Source organism: Anoplopoma fimbria, chromosome 20, assembly GCF_027596085.1.
Source record: "Anoplopoma fimbria isolate UVic2021 breed Golden Eagle Sablefish chromosome 20, Afim_UVic_2022, whole genome shotgun sequence".
Classification (NCBI taxonomy): domain Eukaryota; kingdom Metazoa; phylum Chordata; class Actinopteri; order Perciformes; family Anoplopomatidae; genus Anoplopoma; species Anoplopoma fimbria.
Genome location: NC_072468.1, coordinates 5,423,001 through 5,441,718, shown reverse-complemented (window position 1 = coordinate 5,441,718; position 18,718 = coordinate 5,423,001). Strand labels below are relative to the sequence as shown.

The 18,718-nt window shown below is 39.9% G+C and overlaps 1 protein-coding gene across 5 annotated transcripts; it reads right to left on the bottom strand.

Annotated features, from left to right (window-relative positions):
- Window positions 1-150: 150 nt before the first annotated feature.
- Window positions 151-5,727, bottom strand: eomesb (eomesodermin homolog b). Of its 5 annotated transcripts, XM_054621286.1 has the most exons (8): window positions 5,523-5,727; window positions 4,027-4,236; window positions 3,610-3,915; window positions 2,927-3,093; window positions 2,588-2,709; window positions 2,086-2,244; window positions 1,758-1,819; window positions 151-1,552 (listed from the first exon to the last, which is right to left on the bottom strand). In XM_054621286.1, exons 2-8 carry the CDS (start codon window positions 4,134-4,136, stop codon window positions 718-720), a joined length of 1,761 nt encoding a protein of 586 aa, XP_054477261.1. In that variant the 5' UTR covers window positions 4,137-4,236; window positions 5,523-5,727; the 3' UTR covers window positions 151-717. The 5 variants fall into 5 exon arrangements, with proteins under 5 accessions (XP_054477261.1, XP_054477257.1, XP_054477259.1 ...); XM_054621282.1 differs by having other exon boundaries at window positions 3,610-4,236; XM_054621284.1 differs by having other exon boundaries at window positions 151-1,504; window positions 3,610-4,236.
- Between the last annotated feature and the right edge of the window lie 12,991 nt (window positions 5,728-18,718).

The following is an 18,718-nucleotide window of genomic DNA, read 5'->3' as shown; positions in this document are numbered from 1 at the left end:
GGAATTACAGACGATATTTAACTTGTGGATATTTATATCAAACAAATAATTATATTAAATGTACCCATTAGTCCATCATATGTAAAGTATGTTGTATTTAAACAGGGACATGGGTATCTTAACTTGAAATAACCAATCAGATACTCGATAGAACACATATGCCTTTTATTATCAAATATCTGAACATTTCAAGGAAGGTATATACAGCATATCATCGTCACATTTATGAGTGCACAAATTTCATATCAACAGGCCTTCAATAAATAATCTGTAAACACATGACCTCACTGTAAAGGCATATACAGTAATGTATGCACAATGAAACATACAGAACACTGTTTGTTTTTTTAATGGGATAACTTAACAAATGCTTTTGCAATTTCAAAACTTAAAATACAGAGTTACATAATTGGGTGGTGAAAAAAAGATGTATTTCGCGAGAACAGATGGACTGGGACAGAATAGATATAATATGCAACAATAACTGAGGATGCTGATGCTTATTGTGCCACACATGCCCCTTGACTTTTGAAGTCATAATTGTTTTATTATTTCTGTCCTTGATATTGCTTGAGTCACAGGAATACAAAAACATCATCAGCAAATGTATCACCACCAAGACAAATTTTGTAATTTTTAATAAAAAAAAAAGTAAAATATTAGTTCTTATTCATGTTAGCAAATGAAGAGCAAACAAAATGAGAAATGAAAAACCATTCAAGGGTTTGTGTAAAAGGAATAGTAAGCTGCCATGCCTTTGGTTGAGGGGGCTTCTTTGCTATAGGAACTACTGTTGATGGCAACAGATGCCAAGTCCTCACACTTAATGTCAGAGGGTGAGTCCTCTGTGCGGGGACCATTGAGTGACAGACGCCTTCTTTTGCAGGCTGTGGAATAAGAATCAGCCTTGTCTAAGGACAGAGCTGATGGCTGTGTGTCTGTCCAGGAGGAGATCAGGCTCCCACCGCCGTTCACCTCCTCTTCAATCTGCGGTTTAACTTTGTTTGAGTCTTCTGGGAAACCAGTGGTGGGACTGGGCCTGGGAGACCAAGGCAGGCTGGGAGAGACCTTCCTCTGGTATGCTGCTCTGGACCCCCACCCTGCAGACATGGTGGTGAAAGGAGAGTCTGGGTAGTAACTCAGAGCGTGGGATGTTTGCATGGACAGGGATTTAATACCATAAGGAAGCAGGGGGCTTGAGTATTCTCCCTCATAAGGTGTGAGGTCGAGTTTGTTGCTGGTGCTAGTGCTGTTTCCCCCTTGCTGCATGGAGGTGACAAACCACCTCTGCGAAGTTCCGTCTTCTGTCTGAGGTGAGAGGAGGCTGTTAGTCTGCGGCACTGCTCTTTCGCTGTTATAGAAGCGATTCTGGGGAAGGTTGTTAACAAACTGGTCCTGGAAGAGGGGCTGCATGGTGTAGCGGGCCCCGGGGACGATCTGGTGGGCACGGGGAGAGTCGGTCGGAGATGGTGTTAGGCGGTCGTTTTCTTGAGCTGTGTACATCCTGGAAAATACATGTACGTATGAACTTGTGGTCAAGGGAGGGCAGTGTCTGGGTGAAAAGAATCATGGTGTGAAAACCTCTTTAGAAATGAGTTGACACAAGCATATGAAACAACAGTTATCAAGTTGGTACATTTAAAAAGCATTAACAAAACAGCCCGACGGGTTGATGCAATAAAACATATAATTTGTGAAAATGTGATATTTGTACTTTATCGTTGTGTGATGTGTGACAATGAAATAAAAATACTCACGAGTCATAATTATCTCTGAATCCTTTGGCAAATGGGTTGTGATCAATTTTCAGCTGTGTAATCTAAAACAAAGCAAAATATAAGAATCCGTTCATATTGATAAGAGAATATAAAGAGAGAACAAGCATCATGCCTATTAACCATATACATGTCAAACTATACAAGGGCATATAGCAGATAGATGATTGACATTATAATTAGAAATGTATGTACATTAAATGAGTTTCAATGAATAGAGATTGCAAATTGATCAAAACAGGATGTAATTCTAATTTTTATGAATTATATTATAATAAGAGAACCAGAGAGGAGTGTGTCTGGTGCTTACATCGGTGTTCTGGTAGGCAGTCACAGCTATAAACTGGTTCTCTGGAAAGGTGAAGCTCTGAGTCTTTGCCTCACTGCTAATGTCCTCCACCCCGTCCTCCGTCACCTCCACCATGTGCAGCCTGGGCTGGTACTTGTGCAGCGATTGCAGGACAACCATCTAAACAACATGATAAAATCCGTTAAATCATCCCATCATTTTTTTTTTTTTTAATAATAATAAGCATTCAATTATTTTCTGATTTATGTTAAACTATTAATGGTGCGTGTTAATCGTGTCTGTCCCGGCGTTTTTACCAGGGTAGATATTTAACTGCATATTTCAATGCAAAAAAAATATGTTGACATTTTAATACACTTTATTAAAATATTCGGTAAGGGTTAAAGGCGTTAGTTTAGGGTTATCTATTTATGTTGACATTTTAATAGACTTTATTAAAATATTCGGTAAGGGTTAAAGGCGTTAGTTTAGGGTTATCTATTTATTTATTAGTGTGGCATACCTGTGAAGTGTTGTGATTGGTCCCTTTGTTGTTGGTGAGTTTCAGTTTGCTGAAGGAGATCTCTTGTCTCATCCAGTGGGCCCCGGTGTTTGGAGACTCTGGATGGATGTAGACTTTGTTCCCTGAAATAAAGAAATATTCCAACATCAACAGTATTAGACACACAAATAAGCCTTATTTATATCGAAGTAATTCATTTTTGCAAATAGAAAAATCGTATTATTTCAGTTATTTCATTATACCATTTGTTTTTTTTAATTCAAAATTCCCTTCAATTTAAATCTAATTTCACCATCGAACAAAATAAAATGTAATGTAATAAAAATGTCAAATATCGACCTGTTTCAGTACCTTGGCCACTGTTGTCCGCCTTCCCACAGGTGACCCACTTGCCACCTTGAAACCTCCAGTGGTTCGGGTCCGCCAGCCCCACCTCCACGAACACGTTGTAGTGCGCCGTCAGGTTCAGACCGGCTATGTTGAAGCTCAGGAACGGAAACATGCGTCTGGAATCGCGAAACAAAATCTAATTAGTGACAATGGAATTAAAAAAACAAGGTGTCAGTCCAGAACAATTGAGAACTGATGTTTTTCTCAGCAAATAAATAAAGTAAAGTGAGACCCTCTTTCAGGGGCGCCGAAAAGGGGGGGTAAAGGAGACGGATTCTAGGGGCCCATGATGGAGGGGGGCCCAGAGAGGCCCCTAATGATGATGAAATTATAATACAGAAAAAATAATGACACTAAGTTATTAACTAACATATAATCACACATGTTTTATTTTCCATGTTTGACATGTACAGTCTGTAGGCCTACATGTCAACTGTCATGCTGTTCTTCTTTCACAAATATGGTAATGATAGTCAAAAATACCATTAAAATGCATAATTGTATGTAAAATAGCATCTAATAAAGGAAAAATTTTGCCGCTGTGTTGGGGGCCCTGTAAAGATTCTTTTCATGGGGCCCAAAATCCCTAGCGGCGCCCCTGCCCTCTTTATCCTCTCATCCTGCCATCTCACCTGCCCTGCTTGGTGATGATCATCTCGGTCTGGTGTCGGTGGAACTTGAGCCACAGCGGCCGGTTGCACAGGTAAACCTGGGCCCTCATCCCGGGGCCGGCGGTCGGTAGAGCTATGTTGCTGAGAGCCGGCCCCGAGCTGCTGTAGGGCGGGTAGATGCAGCCGGGGCTCTGCCCGAGCTGGTACGTCGGACTGAAGTGACTGCGCCCGGCAGCGGAGGAGGAAAACCCCGCTGGAGGCAACACGGAGCCCAGGTGGAGAGATGAGGGGTAACGGGCTGCGCTGGACGGGGTGTAAACCGTCCCACTGGGCGTGTAAGGAAGAAAAGAGCAGGGGTTGGGAGTTTCTGGGCTTTGTTTAGACACCGTAGGAGAGATGTAGTAGGACCGGTCGGCACCCATCCCGTGCTCCGCGTACCTGCTGCCAGCGGTCGGGTCGCCCCCATCCACGGCCGGAGACTTGCGCCTGTCATCCGCTGCTTCCTTCGCAGAAGAGAAGGTGCTGCTCTCCCCTTCACCGCCGAGCATGGCTGCTGGTTTGTCTGCTGGCAGATGTCTACTGCTTCTTTCCGGAGGTTCTTCTTCGTCCTCTAGAATCACTAAAACCAGGTTTTATGCCAGGTGTCCTCTGAGGAAAAACAGAAATGATTATGATTAAGAGGAGTCCCGGCTATGGGCTGAAGTGTATATATGTGAAGTCACTTGGCTAACTGATTCACCATCACTTTAAAGGGCAAAGTGACAAGCTGGCAATTGCGTCAAAGAATTGGCCTTCAGTGAGATGGAGGTGGAAAGTGACCATCTTCATCTCCCTGGGCGTATCTGGGTGTGGCTGTGAAGTCAATCAAAACATGACCTATTTAATTTAATTGTCGTCATTTAAAAAAAAAATAATCAGTGACTTTACAGTAACTTCAAAACAATTAGTATTTGCCATAGCCTAGGTGTTTCCTCTCACTTCCTCTTTTAATTATGTTCTGTGTTTGAAAATTGGGAGAGTTAAGCCGTTAAATTCAGTGTAATAAAATAAGAAACGATCCCTTATTTATTTAAATTCATGAGGAGAGCTAAAAAACGACCCTTGACAAATTTGCAACCATGATATAGGCTATCTGACCGGGTCAAAACTAAACTAGGTGAATTGGTGACCTTTCAGTAGTTTATTTGGATAGCTTAATATTGGAGGGAAATTGCCTCGCAGTAAGAACCAATTTCTTGTAAATCACATGACAAACTTTAAGTAGCCAAAAGCACAGATTTCTTTTTTCGGGGGGTAGTTTTGCGGTGTACGCTGAAGCTGAAGTGAAAGCACACCCACGACTCTTGAAATTCGTGTGATTAAACCCTGCGAAATTTCGCAAAAAAAGCAAGGTTTTGCTCATCTTATATTACAACAACATATATTTATATATCTTCACAAACATGTCTTAGAGGAAAAAATATTTTTAAATTTACAGATTCACCCTTTTTTTTTTTATTAGACGAAATGCTGTTAATCCTATATCATTATTCAGAGATGATGAATTTGCGTTCATTCAATTCTGATGCGACTCTGTATCCCAACGGGATACCCGACGTGAAAAGGGAAATAGGCAATTATTTTTTCCGTTTGAAGGAACCTGTGATGTTTCATTGATCAGACAGCAACGAACAAATGTAAAGCATCATGTTCAAGAAAAAAAAAAAAAGAATAAAAAAAAAAAAATACAAATAAATCTGTGTTTAGACACATTAAATGATTTATGAATTTTGGGGCGAGTAATGTTTTAATTGCTCATTTATTACTGTGCTGAATAAAACATATTTTTTTTTCATCGGGCATTGTCCTGATAAAAAAAAACGCTAGCATTAAATTTAATATATGCATATACGATGTAAACATATATAAATATATCAAAAAAAATATAAACATACCTTGCGATTCTCCCTGCTTTTCTGTTTGAAGACCAAGTTCAAGACACCAGAGTCATTTCAGCTTTCAAATAAAAACTTTGGTGCGCAAAATAAGCATTGAAGCTGAGCCCACAGCAGCACACGACATCATGTTGTGTTTGGGGTTGAGGAGGGAGTAAAAAGGTAAAGCCTGGGCCATGTGGAGGAGGACTGATCAGAGCACAGAGGCTGCTGCTCTCTATGGTCATGACGCACAGATAGCAGCCTATTATCAGATTCTCCTCTGATCTCCAGGGGAGGGGCATCACAGCCAAGGTGTATAAGAGCTTCCATCTCATCATCCTCACAAAGACATCACCAGAATAAGAGTAAAAAAATTACCCATTATTTTTGGTAAATTTTTTATTTTTTTGATGCAGTTGGATATATTAATTGAGAAAAGTTGTATTCGTAGTTATGAATGTGATCCTGAAAAGTATGATGTCATTATGCATTGACTGAAGTCTATATCGTTGATGTAACACATGTACTGGACTTAATAAACGTCTAAAAATTGAAAATTGAAATTGAGAATAAGAGTCCCACCAGTGTGTCTGGGGTCAATAGTGCATATTTTATGGTGGCCTTACACTGTGCTTTCTTTGCTGCTTTTAACAAATTGAAAAAAAACGTTATTAACGTATTATTTTACTCCTATTTTAACAGAGTTAGAGACATTAATGTTCACGTTTCAGAAAGGTGGTGCTCCAGATTTGGTGTTGGCCACAACTTTTCAAAAATGTAAGCACATTCACAAAATTTGCCTAAAATAAATGAATGAAATAAACAATCTCAAAGTTGGTCAGCCATTGTAATACTTTATCTACAATACCTTTGTTTTACTTTGTTATGCAAAATGTGTCAGACTGTGAATAAGGAACTTAGCTAGTAAATGTACCTCACTGACAATACGTGATAAGAGGCATATAGAAAATAATAATAATCACAATTCTTTCATTTTCATATCAATAACTGCACAAATGGCACCTGCCAAGATTGAAACTCAGCTGAATTTTTGTGGTAAAAGGAAAGTACAGATAAGCAAATCAATAGGATTCCCCATGTTAATGGGGCTGAATAGTGAGGAGCCCCAATCAGAAGAGCAGCCAAGGCATGAAGGAACTGTTATAAGAGATTTACACTTACATGTAACAGTTACAGAGTTACAATACTGCATGTGATTTTGCCATAATTGGGCTGAAGAGATCAAACACTAAATAAAGAAACATATTTGTGTTATAGCGGACATTGAGAAAAACACGGACATAGAGAAAGAAAATACATTTTTATTTGAGATATCTGTATGAGTACATCAACAAGGCTCTCTGGAACTCTCATAAACTTGTTTTTTCTGGGGCTCACCCTGATAAAAGGTTGAATGGTGACGATGAAAGTTGCCCATTTGTTGCCCCAATATACACATAGGTCTGTCAAAAGAATTCACAGATCATTTGGGCTCTAACAGGAACTCATTTCAGACTGTTTTCTTCTTGATTCTTTCTACTTCTTTGGTTCAAAGGAAGCCAAATTCAGACGTTAAATGATGCTGCATTACTGTGTTAATGGGGCTCCATTAACAGCTTTAAAGACCGGCCCTTCTCTCGAGACCAGACGATGCTCAGCTGCTGCTGCTGCTGCATGCTTGGAGAAAACTTTACATGATAAAGACAGTGAGAGGATTAATGACACACGTCGCCACCTCTGAAATAAACACATTACACATCAAACAAGACAAATCAACTATCTGAGTAAACTATTTGCACAGCAAACAGTCTAAAGCTAATGCACCTCCTTGGATTGCACCGATAAACTGATTGAGTTGTTTGATTATTTCATGAAGTCATGAATATAGAGTAAGAGTTCACAGATCTCTGATTGCACATGCTGTTTCGGTGGTCTGAAATTTACTTTGACGTAGAAGTATTTCCCCCGCTTGCCTTTTTCCTCTTTGTCAACTGTATTTCTTTTTGTGTCGTCATTGGTAGAGTGTAAGTTAATGTATTATATATAGTTAAATGTAATCAAATGTTTACTCTCAATTATCAATTTGTATTAGATTGAAATCCAATCACATTATACTCTCTCTCTCTCTCTCTCTCTCTATGCCTCTAACTTCTAACTTCTCTTTCTTTTTTTAGACACACCAACACATACGGCCACGTGATATGATGGTAAAACCAATGAGTCAGAAGTGAGAACGTGTGGATTGAAAAGTTTCTATTGCAGTTTCTAAATAAGCTTCTGTTTGTCCCAGTGGTGCAGGGGCTCGCACAGTCACTAACACATTGCCCTCATAAACATTTGTTATTCACCCTCCTACAGAAATATCTTGAAGTCCCTCCCTCTACTCAAACATGTACTTTGCTTATTGTTCACTTGGATGTTTTAGCTTTATTGTGCCAAAGGATGTATGTGCAGTTTGACACTAGAATGCTGTTTTCACACTAATCTGCTGAAGGGGGAAATACTCTGTTATCACCATCTGACATTATGAAAATGTATATAGCAGCAAACAACTATTTGCTATGTAAAAATATAGGGGTGTAATGTCTGCCCGAGCAGAGAACCAAGTCACTCTCCCTCTGTGTGTTGTTATCCAAGCTTCTCTGTGCTTTGGTTACCTGGCTGCACGTGCCTTTTAGTGCATTTTAGTTGCATGTGAGCGTGCAACACTTGCTAGTTGTTAACCACCGCTTCGCAATGCTCTATTACGATGGTAAAGGGTGATAACGACACTATGACCGACCGCAGCATTATGGAAGCATAGCACCCATCCACAAGTTCCCCCTCAGGTTAACACCATTAGCTACCACCGTTAGCTGCGAGCTGCCGGCTCAACCATTGCCATATTAAGAGCCGTTTAGAGGCTACAGATATGCTCTCAACTTCGCATTTAGCACCTTTTTAATTTGAATTTAACACAGGTATGTGCAAGAATGAAATTTTGGCATCACAAGTGTCGAGACAATCATGTCAGTATGATATGCAACTTTAGAAATGTAATGTGGCAACTGGAAACAACCAGTGCACTCACACTGCATGTGTCATTTTTTTGTCAAGTAGGAGACGTTTTCTGTCAGGTAGTTTAACCTCTGAAAAAAAAAATCATATATATCAATTCTTAATTTTTCTTTTTTTAATAGTTTTGGATTAATTTTGTGAATTTTTTTTTTCAGTCACAGATTATTATTGAAACAAGAGCATTTTCATGAATTCAAAATGTCTGAGGGGATCTTTTTTTAAATAAACTTTCCAGCATTTGTTCAAACAAGTTAACCCGTTGCTTATTTAGGCCACTTTAGTGCTCTCTGTGACGATCAAAACATACAATTTCTAATTTAAATCAGATTACTGAAAAAACCTACTAAAAAAAACACAACTACACATCACATAATGCTGTTTGGTTATCGTGCGTTCTTGGGGCAGCCTGTCTGTTTAGTGGCCTCACTCTTCTCTCTGTCACGCTCGATGAGCAGCTTCCCCTGGCTGTGCCTGCTTTTTGACACGTCTAAAGGGCTGTTTCTGACATCCTGCCATTCTGCCGGCCAACCCTCCTGCAGTGTTCATGCCAGGCAGGAGGAAAAAGCTGGTGACCTGGCCATCGCTGCCTTGCCCTAGGCCACTGCCGCCATGCTGGGAGCAGAAGGTCTGTTGGTCTGAAGCCATGCCAGGAACTCTGCCCGCCGCAGCTTGTGATGTCACGACAGACATGCTCGCAGACGAGAGCTCTGATTGGCTTTGAGGGTTTGTCTTTCTCACTTCCTGGGAAATGCCCTCTCAACAATTTACAGACATAGAAACCCCTAATTAATTATCACTTTAATTGAATGTGATCACAGCTTTCTACCCTCCTAGCTAAACAGCTGCCTTCACAGATCATGCAGGAAACCACAAATGTGTTTTCACCTTTTGTGATGTAATAGAGGATTATGGGAGTTTTGTAAAAAAAACATTTGTAATCCAGATTTTTACTACCCACTTTTTAAAACCCTTTTGTAATTAGTTACCAATGCATAAAGAACAGACTTAATTTGTACAAAATGATACTTGCCTGATCAAAAGTAAACTATCATGCTCAGATACATTGGAAGAATTTTGTATTTGCAGACTATAAAAATATATAAAATGGGATACTTAATCGAATGAATATCACTCCAAATGGCAGAAAGTGAAAACCTCTTGTGACCCACTTCCTTGTCCCCCCCCCCTACTCTTACATTTTTGGTTTGGTCCTGCATCCTGTTAAGACTAGCAGCAGGAGCGGACCATCACATTTGGTGCCCAGCGTGGGGGCGGTTGGTGAGCTGTCATGTTCCAGCTATCCCAGGGAGATACACTTCTGCCTCTCCGCGAAGATTGGGTGTTTTCTCATTTGCATTTTCTAATGAGATCCTGTTTGCATGACTGTATGCTGAAAGCTATCTCACTGAATATCTCTTTACAAATACAGGAGGGGGGATGAAGTCCTATTTATTTAACCTTTATCAACCAATTAGTCCCATTGAGATTAAGGCTGTCTTTTTTTTTTACGAGAGATCCGGCCAAGAGAGCAGCATGATTGTAATGTTAGTAAAGCCTACAATATGTGTGAGAGGTCTTCACATTCTTAGTTCATAGTTCAAAATTCAAATTCATAGTTATTTAGTCGTTTTAATCTGATGCAACACAGGAACAACTGTTCAACTATTCTATTTCCCTGATGATCTAAGGCCACCACTGCCAGTTCGTCCTGATCACAACTTCACACAAGAGATTCATCTTCCTGGAAGCTCTCCTCAGCCAAGAAACATGACTCCAGAAAAAAGTTGCAGAAGTCTCAGGCCAGGACCAATAAGGGCCCGTTTAGATCACTTCCTCATTATCACCCAATCTGTACTGTTAAAGAGTTCCTGCCCACCAATCTGCCAGTGTCAGCATCCCCCCAAAACACAGTCACATTTTCATCTCAGGTCACAGTAATAAGCTCATACCTCGATAAAACCAAGTTGACCCTCAGAGACGGGGATACGTTTAAGGACATGATTCAAACACACCCAAACCAAGATGGAGAATGGGCTTTCTAATGACTTCTACTACGCTGTCTGTAGCACTTGCATGCAGCCGCCAGGTGCAAAATTTACTGATTTTCAACCAGACAACTCCAAGTGTGAAATATCCTCCCTGCTGAGCAAGTGCTGCTGAGCAAGCCATTGTATACTTACCAGTACAATGCTGTTTTTTCTCCAGCTGACCTCTGACCTTCTTGTGATAGAAATCCCTATAGGCTTTAATTGAGCATCACATAATGTTATTAAGACATTATCCAATCCTGGTCTACCATTTAAATATATAAATGGTAGACTTGGTCTACCATATAAATATATATATATATATATATATATATATATTGCAATGTACCAATTCTCCCATTACATTTAGTTCTGAATATGAGGTTTTTTTTCTCATAGAGCATTGAGATTTCATGGATATATATACTGACAGTATGGATTAATATACCAGCAGTAACAAAGAATCAGAATAATAACCCGGCAATAGCAAAAGAATAAATACATTTTCCGTATTGTTAAGAAGAGTGTCCCTCTCTCCAGTGGGGTGGAAAGAATATTTTCTGCATTATGTCCTCTCTTTGAGCCAATAGGCAGGACCCTGGGCAGGTTTTTCTCATATGGGGAATCTGCTGACTGTGGTATCACATTGTGATTAACAATTTAACTATGATCCCCCTCTTTCCCATTGTTATTCCACAGATGACTGGGAGTAAGAGCGAAATGCCAGCCACGGCACGCAGGCTTCATTAGATTCATTGATTGATTTATTGTTTTCCATGGTTGTAATCACTTCCCCCACGGTAATTTGTAAGCTCTTTATGGTTCAGAGGTATAAGCCTGGGAGTTAATTAATCGGCTTTGTTTAGAAGTTTGGAAGCAAAAATGCCCGTCTGAATTGATAACTGCTTGGAAGGCAGTAGTCCCTGTGACTTGGAATCCCTTGTTTACCACTGCAAGAGATCAAAACTAAGCAGGTAAACAGACATAATTAAGATTTCTAATTCTTATATATTCACCTTGATTCATATTTTCCCTGATCATTTTTGTCAAATGCAAATTTGGGATTTTGTCATGTTTCAGAGGTCTGTGAGTATCTTGGTTAAAAACCACAAATCCGGCATTAAAAGTCATCCTTCAATAAAAAAAATGCAGCCAGTGCTCATTAAACAACAAAGAATCCAACCCTACACACATCCACTTTAATACCAAATCAATGTCAGTGAAACTGACATATAGTGAAGACTTTGAGGCAATTCAAACCTCTGTACTATTTTACAGTAACTTGTTTTTTACATTGTACTCTCAACTCCAAAACCCATTTTGTGCTTTTATTCTTATGTTAGCCACTTAAATCAACACTTTTTATCCCCAAAAAAGTCAAAAGTAAATCACCCAAGAATCAGATGATACTACTTTTATGTCCTGACCCAAATCGCTGCTCTTGGCAGAAGTTAAAGTGACACATCTCGTCCCCGCTCCCCCTCACCCACAAAGCCTCTGATATTGTCTGGCCTTTGTCAGTCTTCATTGAAGTGCAGGCTTGCTTTAATTGGCTTTTCGACGGTATGTGAATGGGGACTGCTGTTTATGGGTTAAGTGCATCTTAATCAGAGCTTTAATCCAGTCATTAACAGAGAAACATGAGGTGTTGAGAGGAGTGGGGAGAGGTTGATAATTGAGAGGCTTCTTCCTCGCTCCCTGTGCTGTCTGTGTGCATATAAGTCTGCTTACTTTAGGAGTGCTAGGAACGGTATGCAGGAGAAACTGTCAGAATGATATTGAAATGGCAACGTTTTCCAAAAAGTCGTCAGTGTATTTAAGGATAAAAACATTAGCTTTTCATGTGTTTCGTTATGATTATTCTGTAGGTCTGCACGTCGCAGAAGAAAAAAAATTATTTGAAGGATTTTAAATATGAACAATATGCCCTCTACAGTACCAGGAGAGAAAAAAAAAAAATGGCGAAAGAGAAAACATTGCAAAAAAACAATTTTCTTTATTTCATGCCACACATTTGTATTGTGATGAAAATATATACCACTACTGATAGTAAAAATAGATTGTTATTGTCTATAAAACCCAACTTCATATGCACCCTATTGCTCAGCTGTCACATTCACAGTTTTTCTCACTGTTTATTTTAGCACCTATCCCTTTTGCGAGGTCTGTGTGAGGCCTGTGTTCTTCTGAACCCCCACTCTTGTCGCCGTCACACACACACACACACACACACACACACACACACACACACACACACACACACACACACACACACACACACACACACACACACACACACACACACACACACACACACACACACACACACATGCACAGAGCGTTGAATCAACGAGTCTATATTGAATAAACATGCTGCTTTTAGATAGGGTCCTTATTTGCATCATCCTTTGCAAGGTGTATTTTTCACCATTTTTGTGTAATTTATTATAGACATACACACACCTACTGATCCTATAAAAGCATTGTCAATTGCTCACAAACCTTCAGTGCTCCTCACCTTCTCAGAAAGGATCATCCCCAAATAAAACTTAGAAAATAGACTATTCATATTGTCATGGTGGAATGGAAGCCGAACAAATTAGGCTACAAGAGATAGATGAATATCTGGGATTTGGATTGGATAGCATCCAAAGTGAATCTAATATTAAATTTGCTTAAAACAAAAACTATCCCTTATTGAAGCATTAAACTATTTTAACAGTTGATACAGATAATAACATAAAAACTATAACTCAACATTGACAAAGAAATACAATTGTAAAATAGTTTACATTTGCAAATGTTTAGTACATTGATCTTTCACTAATAAGAATAGACCAAACCAGAGACCAAACCTTGGGTTCACTAGTGTGAGCAAGTGCACATCGACTTTTTTAAGTTTGTGTAACACCTTGCACATTGTTTGTGTGAGTTTTGTGTGTATTATTGTATTATTTTAAGGTGCGAAAGGCCTGATGACTAGATGAACACTGGCAGCCAAGCTTTGCCTCAACCAAAGCTTCACCACACGCAACTCTCCCTGTGAGAGTGTGAAACCATTGACAGGGCCATTTACAGCACAAGATGACACTTCCTCCCAGGTCAGTGGGTCACGCACAAAAAAACACACACACACACACACACACACACAGATCGCTGTCGGGCCAACAGAGGAGACATCTCTCTCTAATGCTGACAGAGAGGAGAGAGCAGGCAGTCCTCTTCTTACTTCACTAAATCACTTCATCGGATGAAGTAAAGAGGAAAGAGAGAACTATGTGCCTGCATATTGTGAGAGCAATTGATAAAGAACTCTGAGCATTGCATGCAAAAAGCAAAAATTCAGACAGCTGTATCTGTAGCATACTGAAGTATACTGACTGTGGGACTGATGGAGTGGGGACATAATGGCGCCTGGACAGCGCATTTTTACATTTAAAAGTCACAAATGTAATTTTACTTGGCCGTAACATACAAAAGCACACTCTCACACACATACGCACGCTGATGCACATACGCTACGTCGTTACTTCTGAGATGTTATAAAAAAATTCTCTTTCATCCATTAAAAATCTATCGATCTTGTGCTTTGCCTTCTCTACTTGAATTCTTTTTTTCCCCCGTCATAATGGAAAGTCTCCCCGGCCATTTCTTCAGCCTATTCTTCATTTGGAGTAATTATAGATGGAGAGGTAAAAGATGTTTTTTCCCCTTTCTTTTCTTTTCTCCTTCCTACCTATCTTTCTCTCCTCTGTGTGCATTCAGAGGAGCTCTCACCACTGCATTCTTATTAGGGACATGTCTGAAAGGCTCCCGCAGCATGTGGTGTCCTCTGACCATCCGCTATGGCTGCTTTTTGTTGGCATTAACAAGCCAAGCAACCATGCTACCATAGCTTTTCAACAGGTACAAACTTTTCCTTTTAGATAATTAACCGCATTCAGACACTCAGCACTGTGTAGGGGATGTGGGTACAGAAGCCTAGAGAGGATCATATTCTTGAGATGAAGCAGAGAGAAAGGGGAGAGGGAGGGAGAAAAAACTTGATCAAAAGACAAGATGTTCTCTTTGGTGTTGTTTAGTGCCAGTGGATTCTATACCAAACCCCTATTCAAATAATCTGGTCTTCATCTCTGCTCTCCTGGTTATCCTTGTCGCTGTCCTCTTCATCTTTTCATCAAGAAGGACCATGTAATGAGGGAAAACTCTGGTCATTGTAGAATGGTCAGAGGTTTGCTGTCTTAATGAATGGGAGAAACACAAGAAGGGCTGAATGCTCTCCCATGTTCCGTTTGCCTTGCTGCAAAAGCCCCGGGATGCCTCCTGAAGAAGGCCTCCTCCATCCACCGCCATCTCATCTCTTGTTAAAGGGGGCATAAAGCGAAGGCAGAGGGGAAAAGTAATTTTCTTCTCCTGTCCCGTCCATTCTTTTGGTGGGTTTCTTCCACTTTTTTTTGCTGTGTACTTTCATAAAGCTTATAATTATGTTGGTGAGAGCCCCTCAAGTGAGAACGAATGGGGTCTTTGTAGCCTTCTCTCTTCAGCCCTCTCCTGTTTCTGGGAAGAAGGAAGTCGTATTAACATTTGGTCTTCCACTTTTACAAATGCGGTGAGAAAGCCAGATGTGTCTCGTCTAAAAAAAACTGTAAAAAAAAAACTTTCAACAACTTAATTTCACAAAAGTATTTTCTAAATCCCCACTGAGCATGTCGGAAAAGAACGACAGCATAATGCAATTACTGCAGGAAGTTATCAGACTTGAATCTCATAGTTACTGTTTAATCTATACAAATTAGAGAATTGTCCAGTTGAATTGTTTAATTGTGTATGCGAGATGTGCAGTGCTGTTGTGCGAAACTAAAGACTGAGAGAAATTTGCCATTTGTTTTTTCTAACTGTATTGTTCCAGCTCCAACTTACTCCAGCTAAAACGTACTTAAACAACCGCAAGTTAACCAGGCATGACAATAGCAACATCTTTTCTGGCCTGGCAGCAGATATCACTGGTTTAGGGTCAATCTCTCCCCCTCCATCATCTATGCAAAACGTGCCTCCGCTCACCCAAGCCTCCCTCGATGCCTCTGACCTCCATCCCCAACTCTTCCGGCTGATTACTCCTAATGTAATTTTAATTAAAAACTGTGGTGTCAAAGGGTTTAGCCTGCCTGAGAAGCGGGTGCAGATTGTGGCACAGTGGCAGACCCCTTCACGTGCTTGAGAGGAAATGCATCCTGACACTGCTTGGGTGTTGCCAACATGACCAAAAAAAGCAAAAGAGCAAAAAAAAGGCTTTCTGGCTCATTTGGATATCATGTTATAACTTTATATGTTTTTGTGTTGTTTCTCATATTGTTGAATTTGGGGTATACGCTTTTTTTTTCTACATATATGGGTTTGGTGATTTAATTCGGTATTCACACCAGTGCAGTCAATGCTTCAAACCTCTTTCAGTTTCGCTAGAGTTAGATGTAGACATCAAAATTTAGAAGAGAGAAATCTCAATATTGTTCTTCTGTGATGCATACCACGTCTGATTAAAGAGCCTAGCCTTACGAGAAAAGCAGGAAGCAGTATGATTGATGATTAGAATTCGGTAAAAGCTTGTGCTTGCCTTCACCATCATTCTACAAACTCCATCACAGATCAACATGGCAATTTCATCAGAATACTTACTATCTTGTGTCAAATAAATCAGTACAAAACGACAGCAAGAAGAAAGGTTAAGCCACCAAGCTGTGACTCATTCTTACAACAAGATGGACTTAGTTGACATAGACAATATTCACAAATGCCAAATTTCACAGGGGTGACCTGCGGAAGGTGCCCCACAGCAGGACTCAACAGCAGAGGCCTGCCTGTAGGTTTGTAATCCCCTCACCCGAGTCGTTGGATTATCTGCTCTCCGTCGACCCTGAAGAGGCTCCCCGTCGCTCTGGCTTAAACACTCTCTAAAATCTCATCTCTACACCCCATCTGCCGGCCGCACGACGTCTTGGAAGTCACAGATACAGAGGAGTGGGGTCTGAGGCTGCACAGCAGAGGAAGAAATCCTAAAACACCTCTTCATTGACGCTGTGGCCGTGTGGAGCGGAAAGGAATCTTTAGTAAAACAGTCTGTTATCGGCATCATGCTCCTCAAAATTACTTTTAAAGTTTCAGTTATTAAATGTTTTCATCCATGGTACAAGGCAAAATTAGTGTCCTTGTTGCGAAAAAAGGCTTTATCATCCCTGCGTCAACATATTTTCCTCCACTTTCAAAAGTGCTTTTAGTGGATTTTACATTACAATATTTAGATAAAGAATATATATATAGCTTACAACAATAGCTGATGTTCTGGAGACTCACAAGTGAAAGGGGTGTCAGTGTCACTGATCCTTTAACTTTCTCTGATGGGGCCTTGTTTTGTGGCCGTCAGTGGACAGTTGGAGGAGCTGGTGGTTGGCCCTGAGCAGTGAGGCATGTAGTAAGAGGGTTTAACTCTGCTAACCTCCTTCTGCCAGGTTCATGGGGCCCTGCTGCTTGGGTAATATTGGATCAATGTTGGGAGCCCATGCCCCTGCCATAAGAGCCAGCACGCTACCTGGGGTGGTGAGCAGTTTCCACTATGGAGCCAACTGGGCTCAATACATGTTTACTTGCTCTCTTCCTAAGACACAGAATTGATTCCTTTCCCTACTTGTTCAGTATTATACAGACTAGGATATTGTTTTAAAGGCACATTATGTAACATTTTTTACTCCTATGACACAAAATGAACAAACATGTGTGGGAGTCTAATAGGTTTGCTGAGCGGATAAGCAACAAATACTGTTAGGTTTCCGTTCTTAAAGGCTGAAATTCCAGTATCTACTCAGAATAAAACAGCAATATGCAATTGCTTCTGTAGTTGCTTGTCTTGCATAGTAAGTCAGTAAGTGAATTAGTAAAACCATCCTATAGCTGTTTGACTATTGCATTTTGTCTCTCTTGTTTTTTCATCTTTTGTTTGATAACCTAATTATGAAACCCAAAGAGGGTTCATTCTTACAGTTAATTAGCACCTGGTGTTTCTGTATATTTATACTGTGGCCAATCAGAAATATGAGGGAAGCTAAAATTGTGTTTTCTTTGAGTAATGGGTGAGCATGATAGCAGTTCAGTAGGCAGGCAACACTGTCAGAGAAAATTATAGGGACTCAGTTAGACTGTATGCTATGATATTGTGTTCCCAATACAGAAACCTGCCATGATTCAGTTATTTTCTCTTATGAATAATATGAATGGTTTGAACCTAGTTCAACACACACTGTGCGTGAAAGTGGTGAATCATAACCCTTTAGCTAATTGCTTAGTTTGCTCATGCTACTTTGTCCAAATTTCTGCCTTTATAAATAGGAATTAGCATTTTCCACATCCATTTGCAGTTGTGATAAATTGGGGAAAATAGACTTAATATTTCTCATCATAAAATAATCAGATTTCTTTGTAAACTGAAAAAGTAGATGATGTGCTATTATTTCCATTGTAACATATTTCCTCCTCATCATAAGACATTAATGTTAAGCTTCTGCTTTTAATTTGTTATTTTACTAGTTTTATAGAGAATACATTACTTATATGTTTGCATAGTTCCAATACACTGTATCTGTGAGATTTGTCGATATTGCGTATAGAATACATTTTGAGTTCAACTGTTTGTATAATGGCAGAGTTCATTATTTTCTTTGAAGGGACACATTACTTGCAGGATGAAACATTTCAAATAAGCTCATGTTTTCAAGAGATAAAATATAGGTTTTTTTTTCTCAGATTTGGTTCAGTGTGTGCAATCATTCACATGTGCTCCACTTGGCCCTGTTGTGGGAACTTGGCAAGTGCTACATTTTGGAAAGATCTGTTGATATTAAAATCTGCTTATGCCCACCTGGTATCAGGAGGGATGGAAACAGAAGAGTGCAGTCTGGGAGGTGTTTGGTTGGGCTTTGAGATGTGTGTGTCCATCTGCTATAACTGTCTATGTCTGGGGTAAAAAAAGTTGAAAAAACATGTAGGTCATACAGGTGATGCCCTGTGGTCTCTGTTTGTTAAAGGGTTCTTTATTTTGCTTGTGGAAATCATTGTTTTTTTTCTTCTTTCTGGCCTTTGATT

Bases quoted from the DNA above. Each gene is read 5' to 3' on its own strand.
- eomesb (XM_054621282.1), bottom strand. From the start codon at position 4,136: ATGCTCGGCGGTGAAGGGGAGAGCAGCACCTTCTCTTCTGCGAAGGAA. The intron at 2,245-2,587 runs GTATGCCACACT...CATGTTGTTTAG, and splicing joins CCAATCACAACACTTCACAG to ATGGTTGTCCTGCAATCGCT. The intron at 1,820-2,085 runs GTAAGCACCAGA...GCTTTGTTTTAG, and splicing joins CTGCCTACCAGAACACCGAT to ATTACACAGCTGAAAATTGA.